General features: G+C 33.9%; 1 protein-coding gene and 1 pseudogene across 1 annotated transcript; both read right to left on the reverse strand.

Annotated features, from left to right (window-relative positions):
• Positions 1-113: 113 nt before the first annotated feature.
• On the reverse strand, positions 114-1,544 carry LOC145002478 (GTPase ERA-like, chloroplastic; annotated as a pseudogene).
• A 2,128-nt stretch (positions 1,545-3,672) lies between these two features.
• On the reverse strand, positions 3,673-4,844 carry LOC144999896 (ricin B-like lectin R40G3). Its single transcript, XM_078959053.1, has 4 exons — positions 4,632-4,844; positions 4,428-4,553; positions 4,014-4,233; positions 3,673-3,907 (listed from the first exon to the last, which is right to left on the reverse strand). Coding segments are annotated over exons 1-4 (483 nt in total). The 5' UTR covers positions 4,767-4,844; the 3' UTR covers positions 3,673-3,905.
• Between the last annotated feature and the right edge of the window lie 3,414 nt (positions 4,845-8,258).

The following is an 8,258-nucleotide window of genomic DNA, read 5'->3' on the forward strand; positions in this document are numbered from 1 at the left end:
AATACAGATTTCAGAAATTACCATCGTAGGGTTAGAAGAGATTATCTATTATAAAGGGTAACTTGGGTAAGAATTGTATGAAATATCTTCACGAATCGACAACAGAAGGAGAGTTAGGAATAGATGTTGAAATCAGATGAGTCCAACGGCGGCTCTTGCTCCTGCTGCCAGCCGATGATGGTGTTCATTTCAATTTTCAGAATCTTGTTTTTCTTCCTACATACTAAACAAAATACAATAAACCAATCAAATTCAAATGTTTAATGAAATAATACCTCCAAAAAAAACTTTTTTTTGCAAGAAATCTTCAATGTCAAGTCTAGAAGCTGCTGCAAGAAGCTTTAGAGTCTTTCCATCCTGGTTATAACATTAAAAAAACATCATGTTTAAAAAAATTAATACAAAAAGAAAGAATATTTTCCAAAAAAAAAAAAGGTCACATGCCTTCCCAATGAGGATGATTTTTTGGGTGTTTTTCTCAACAACTATTTCAACTTGAATGAAGTCTTTTGCATTAGGTCTAGTTTGGTATTTATTACATTTACATGCCAAACAAATAGACATAATCTCATATTATATATATAAAAAAGTCTTGTAATTGTATAATTCTTAGTTTAAAGTGGTGCAAATTTACATGCGGGTCCCAGTGGAAGTTTGGATAGTATCTAATCCTTTACATCATCAATTCCATGACCATAATTCGCACTCACTGGTATCACTTCATCTACATCAGTAGATTTTTCATACCACTGCAAATATAATTATTATAAATATTAAATTATATGATATGAATAATAGATTTCTTACCTCAACTTTCTTTTCCATTTCACCAGGTTTAATTAGATGTCTCTTATTTAAAACCAATAACACAAGCACATTTTCTTTATGCTCTCATACTCCTTCTTGAAACACTTCATTGATCTAAATGCAAAAGCAACAAACACAAATGTTAATCAAAGGATATGACAGTTTGACATTTGAAATCTTTCTTTTAGGAGTTTGAATTTACGTTTTAGGGTGTCTTGCATGCATCAACAACTACTAATACACAGTGTGCATTAATGGCAGCACTACGGACATTCTTCATCATCATTGTGTCTAATTTGTGCATCTGCTTCTCGATAACACCAGGTGTATCATATAATATCATCTGAAATGAAATCCATTAAAGCATGAGATGATGAGAGAAACAACTTGATGAACAATTGAATTATAAATAGAATAGAATCAAGCTCATACTCTGGGGCAGAACATATACCAAGGATTCGATGTCTTGTTGTTGAGGGTTATCTGTAATAATGGAGAGTTTTTGCCCAATCATCTGATCTGAAAGTGTACTTTTTCCAACATTGGGGTTACCTACAACTACATATCTTGTGAATTATACATAAATGTGTATAATCACACTCATGAAACACTGAATTCTTGGCAATCATAATCACACTCTCGTTGTTACAATACAAAGGGGGAGGATGAGAGATGTGAACGTCCATATCTACAAGAAGCCATCTCAACCAAACAATATCACAAGTGGAAATAGCCATGGCTCGGTACTCAGATTCTATAAAAGATCGAGAGACAACATCTTGTTTCTTGCTCTTCCATGATATCGTTGAATCTCCAAGAAAACACAATACCCATTAGTGGACTTATGATCATAAATATTAATATCCCAATTTGCATCACTATAGGAATACAAATCAAGATAGGGTGCAAATAGAAGCACAAGGCTACGGAATTGAGAACCACGAATATATCTCAAAATGCGAAGAACATCTCCCCAATGAACAACAGTATGGGAAGTGACAAAGTGGCTAACTACATGAACTGCATGAGCAATATCCGGTCTAGTGATAGTCTGGTAAACCAAACTCCCTACAATGGTACGATTAAGGGTTGATCTGATAAGGGGACACCATCTATTGGAGAATACTTTGCATTACTCTCAATAGGAGTATCAACTGTCCGATTATACGTGAGTCGTGAGCGTTCAAACATATATGAAATATACTTTGTTTGAGATAAAAGATAACCCTTTGGAGATTGAGCAACTTCAATCCCCAAGAATTAACATAGCAAATCCAAGTCTTTCATAGCAAAACGGTGAGCCAAATCACGCATTAAAGATTATATACCACCGTGATTATCACGAGTAATACTCATGTCATTGACTTATAAGGAAATAATAATCCAAAATGCACTCGTACATCGAACAAATAGAGCCGAGTCATGGTTACTTGGTTGAAAACCAATCGAATTAATCATTGTAGAAAATTTCTCAAACCAAGGGCTTGTTTGAGGCCATATAGTGCCTTTCGAAGCCAACAAACTTCACCTGGTTGGTGAGTAATACCATGGGGAGGACACATGTATACTTCCTCATGAGGATCACCATTTAAGAACGCATTCTTGACATCCATCTGATAAATCTTCGATTGATGAATGGATGAAATTGCAATCAAGGTGCGAACAATCGTCATTTTCACATAGTTATATTGGCTTGCTACTTTCTACTCTGATGCCATGTAGTATATCAAGACATAAAACGGTTAAGGTTTTATATTATTATCAAAATCAAAAGTATAAGATATAATGAAAGTAAAAGACAAAATATATATAGACTAGCTAATTAGGGTTTTATAGTTAATAGGCCAACATAAGACCTAATATAAAATAAAGCCCAAAAGTTTATTAGGCTAACAAGCACTTGAGCAAATCCTTTATAAATAGATTAATAAACAAGATTGGTTCATTTACCTCACATATAGATATTAAACATTCTTTTTATGGCCTATGAAATGACAGTCCTTCGGTTTAACATGTTTTATAGATTTTGCCCATGTAATGTTTTTTTGTTTGTCAATGTCTAGAAGTTGCCAAAAAAATTTTTAACTTTTTTCCTTGTTACATATAATAGTAGGTTTTTAGTTTACCATTAAATAAAATTTTCAAAAGTATCCTTAGGTTTACAAATCTTTTATTTTTTTATCTTAAGCATTTATATATTTATATTATATGTATTCATACAAAAGAAACACATATTTATAAACGATTTTTTTTAACTAAACATTGTAAAAAAAAAAAAAAAAAAAAATTTAAAATATACCTACGGTAAATCGTAAAAGTTTTGTAAACTTTTTTTTTTTTTTTTTTTTTTTTTTTTTTTTTTTTTTTGTTTTTGCAAACTGAGATTTAATTGTAATATGAGAACTTGCTATTATAAGTAAAAAGGGCAAAAAAAATTGACAAATTTAGGACCGTAACGAACAAAAAATCATGTTAAGGACAAAACCAATAAAACATGATAAATTCCATCCCTTTATTATGTGAGTGAATTCCCCAAGCAAAATATTTATCAACATCTAAGTGTGTTAGAAGTTTAAAGTGTGTTTTTCATTCTCCATGTTCGTAATCAATCTTTTAGTTTTCATTTTTGTTCAAATAAATTCCGAAAAGTCATTCCATAAACTCTAGACTGTTAAATTTCTTTTAAAGAATTTAAATTATTCGGTTTTATTGTATTTACGTTCCCCCACCCAACCCCATACAACATATTTACTCTAAGCTGGGAATAACATAGAATTTATATAATCATATCAAATATATATTACTTTATGAAATGACGATATGCGGTTATCTTCCTCAAATTTCAACTACTGAATTCGCATACAATAAAAAGACACCAATAAAAATTATTCTCATACATTCATACATGTTGAACATGCATACCATGTCCAACACTAGTCGTGGTATTGAGCCGTGTAACGCTCCAATTGTCATGTTATTTAAATATATAAACATATTAATTAAAACACAACATTATTCAAACATACATATCACCATCACCATCGATCACCATATAGTACGCCAAGTTTCTAGTTATGGGAACTCGACATCATCACATATCCTGCACACATAGAGATCATAAGATCACAACATTGATTCTTCCAACTGTAAATACTGATTAGTAGTCATTTGCATTTATCTATAAAAGTTTGTGTTGAAGAACTTACAGAAAGGTTCTGTCTTCCACCTCTGGTTATCATTTTTATTCCACTCCCACAAAAGAATTTCGGTGCCATCATGAATACCAGTGTCACCAATGGATGCATCTATATTAAGCTTAATATTGTCCACCATTCTTACTGCATGAAAACTATCGCCCAAATCCTTGCTTTCTGTCCAAAGAACAGACAAGTCAAGCGTATTTGGGTTGAATTCCGTCAGCTGAACCTACACAAGGATCCATAGGAATTTTACAAAAGGAACAAGATCGACCAAAATATTTGCTATTCTTGAAAGTCCATAACTACACATATTTGACGTATTGTAAACAAAAGGTAAAAGCCCATTAAAGAACTGATGCAATTTCAATTTCAGATGATCAGATTTAAACGTCTAATGATTCTACAGGAAGATCGACATACTGGTTTATGAGCTGGATCGGTAGGCTGTTGCAGAGCCTGTCCAGTAGCTTTATTTACCAGAGCAAAAGATGGAAAACCCTCTTCGTCTTTGACTCTCGTGCTAAACTTCTCATCCTTTATCCAATGCTGTGTAAAAATGTAAAAAGGACAACTAAAGTTAAGCGGATGAGCTGATCGGAGAAGGAGGAATTAAAGTGTGTATACCTGATGAAGATCGGAGGAGTTGGTGGGTGTAATAACCGGTGCTCCATCACGGATAGTGAGTGAGTAATCAGTCTTGATCTTGCTGTAAAACCTAACAGTGGGTTTGTCGTCAGTGTACTTGGGTGTTTGATCCATTTTTTCTTGATTTAACTGGGGTGTGTTGGAAGTTAAATAAGAAAGGAGATGACGAGGGCAATTAGAAGATTGTGTTTTTTGGTCGGTGGAAAATCATGTGCCCATATTTCACTTTTTTATTCAGAAATGGATACATAGAAAGTTTATTTATTTATTTTTTTTTTTATTTTATTTTATTTATTTTCTTTCATGACACTAATGTAGGCACTCACAATCTTTATTTATAAATCAAATATTTTGTGTACAGAAAGACTTAAATCCTTTGATGTGTAGAAAGTTTTTATTTATATACTCAATCTTATTTATAAATCAAATATTTTGGTACAACGAGAATTAAATCCTTTTGTGTGTAGAAAGTTTTTATTTATATACGGTTAAACTATAAACTCTTTGGTATGCAGAAATTTTTTATTCATATATATTTGTGCAGAAAGAATTTATAGATTATCAATGAGATTAATGAGACGACTGTATAATTACAAAACAAGTAACACACCAATCATGTTGAGAGAAAAACTTGAACAAACGATTAGTAATGAGATAATAAGTTGTGGAATAAAAGTTAATCTCAGTGGATCTTGTTAGCTTAACAATAATAATAGTTAGATTGCAGAAATGTGAGGAAAATAAATAACAGCAAGTTTATATCAATAAACAGTAAACAAGTAGACACAAGGTTGAATCGTAACAAGGTTTGCATGCAAACTCAAGTTAGTATAAAATGAACAACACAACTGAAGAGGGACTCGATTAAGTATCAGTTAAGATAACTTAAGATATAGAGATGAACAATCTGATAAACATTTAGTGATGGATTGATTGTTGATAATGGTAAATTGGAAAGGATTACATGAAATGGGAACCTTTATTTATAGAGTTCCAAAAGTTACATCAAAAGAGTAAAATAATCTAAAAGTGACTGACTACAGTGATCATGAATAGTTCACCAGATTTTACACGGAATACAAGCAATGTCAGTAAAGTAACTTAAACTATCTTCATGCACAACTCCACTTTGCGGTTCATCTTCAACTCTACAGGTCTTCAACGTATAAAAACAGTCTCCGGTAGTAACTTCTCTACGATATCATCAATTGAAAAAGTTTGTGGTTCCTTTTAGCTGAAGATGGTCACTTTTTGTTTCAACAATTTCCTCCAAAGTAACCTCTCATCTTATTTTCTTCACTTGTTCATTTTCAGGAACTTGATGATAATCCACCAAAATTTTCTAACTTCAAACAACCACTAGATTCTTGTTGAAATCTCGAACTTGACTTCATCAGTGTGTGCTTTGATCTTTGCACCGAAGCCAGAGAGATATCTAGTTGCTTCTTTGAAGGCGATGGATTGTGGTTACCAGAATGAAGTACTTGGGACCATCTTGATTTTTCTTGTGTACAATTCCTAGCTCAGGGTAGCTTGTTGCACCAATGGACATTTCTTGGAATCCTTCAGTGAAGTTTAGTACATGCTCGAAAGGAGGAAAGTCGAACTTGTTGGCAAGGACTGGATGTATTTCAGCATCAATCTTCCCAAAGTCACATGCCAATGCCTTTAAGAATTCACAAGCCCTTTCGAAGGCAACTTTCATCTTTGGATATTTTTTCAGCCTTAAGCTGAAACACCCGAGCTATCAAAAATATCTCTTTTGAATTCATGTACACAAAGTCAGCTTGACTTTTATTGTATTCACTTCCTCTTATGGTCAAGGTGTATTGGAAAAATTCACTTTTCATGAATTTGTAGTTCTTTAATCTGTTTGGTCTATCAGTGGACCAAATGTTCTCAAACTTAGAACCGTGTTTAGCGTGAAAGAGGTTCAAGTGTTCAAACTCCATGGGGAGTCTTCGGTCATCAAGAATGTTGAGATCAAGAGATTAAAAGACTGGAAAATACTTGGAATTTGGAGAAATCTGAATATCTAAATAGCCATCTGATGGTGGTTCTGCATATGTAAGATAAGTAGTGTAATCAGCATCAAGAAGTCTACGGGTTAGGTTTACCCATGAATTGATTAGGGTTTTGTCAAACGTAGTGTCAAACCCTTGTTCCTTCCAAATTTCATTTGCAAACTTTGCAGCTCTCCAGTCACGTTTTCTTTGGGATGTGGTGTGACATCCCCAAAATCACAGCCAGAAAAGACCGATTTCATTTATGCTTTTTAAAATAATTTCAGAGTAAATCCTTTTGATTTGAAAGTGTTGCGGAATTTGTTCCCAAAACAAAACATGATAAAATAATATTTATCAAAGCATTTCATCAAGAGATGCATTTTCATTATATAATTAAAACTCGGGGTGTCATGTTCCGATACAGACCATTAAGCATAAACAATAACATTACAAGTCATTCAACAAATATATACATATACAGACTTGTAAACAAAACAACTTGATGGTTCATCCATCTTACGCCCTTGCGCCACTTCCTGTAATACAAATAAAACTGAGTGGGTCAGGCTTGGGAGCCTCGTGAGCATATAGGGTTTTCAACCCACAATAAATAAATTATATTTAATTTCACCAACCAATCTCTATCCCGATTACCCATTTCCGTTATCCTCACTTTACGTCCCTAAAACAACATTTATCTCAAGGGACCTAATCTAGGATTTTCATCGGGACGGACATTACTGCTAAGGGGTTTCCTCAACAATAGATATCCTAAAGGCAACCATGAGGGGGATAGAGTACACCGGTGAACACATCGTTAACAACACCTACAGGTTATGAACCTGCTAGCGTTCCACGAGACTTTCTAGAAGAAGTCTGTGGTCGTTATCCATACTTTGCTGAATAACTAGGTCAACAACAACAACAACATCGAGGCCTCTCATCTATTTATTACACACCAACTATCTACCCATGTTCTACCCAACGTATTAGTAGATAAAAATATATATTTTTATACATAGTTTAAAACCTGTATAGCATTTTCATCCAACACATATTCCATATAACAGATGAGGCATACCCACATAACACATATTTCATAGAAAACAAATCAGATCTATGAGATTGAAGAGAGTGAATATACATTCATGTACATAACAACAAAACTATACACATAACACGTATTTCGTATAAAATACTTCATAATTATGCTTTAGAAGAAAGTAACTACACACTCACTTGATCAGAAGATGATCAGACAGCACTACAGCTTGTAGGAGTAGTAATCCTAAGTATATCTGAAATATCTCTACAAAAATCGAACTTCTCGCGGGCAGAGCTTCGGCTCGGAAACCGCACTTCTCGGGATCTTCGGGATCTCGTGACTTGCTTCGGAACTCGGGAATATTACCGAGGCTTCGAGGGTAAAAATGCAGAGCTTCGACACAAAAACGAGAGGAAATTAGCAAATAAACCCGGAACCCTCGCATCCTATTTACAGGAGGCTGGAGCCTCGGAGTACGCGCAGTACGCAGGGCGTACTGCTCCGAAATCGTAAGCGCATGCATCATCCGAAGTCCTCGAGTGCGAATGTCGACAT

This window comes from Lactuca saligna, chromosome 6 (assembly GCF_052625555.1).
Source record: "Lactuca saligna cultivar CGN05327 chromosome 6, ASM5262555v1, whole genome shotgun sequence".
Lineage (NCBI taxonomy): Eukaryota > Viridiplantae > Streptophyta > Magnoliopsida > Asterales > Asteraceae > Lactuca > Lactuca saligna.

Excerpts from the sequence above, each read along its gene's own strand:
- LOC144999896 (XM_078959053.1), bottom strand. The coding sequence starts at position 4,766 with ATGGATCAAACACCCAAGTACACTGACGACAAACCCACTGTTAGGTTT. Across the intron at positions 4,554-4,631 it reads ACTCCTCCGATCTTCATCAG|CATTGGATAAAGGATGAGAA; the intron begins GTATACACACTT and ends ATTTTTACACAG. Across the intron at positions 4,234-4,427 it reads CCGATCCAGCTCATAAACCA|GTTCAGCTGACGGAATTCAA; the intron begins GTATGTCGATCT and ends ATCCTTGTGTAG.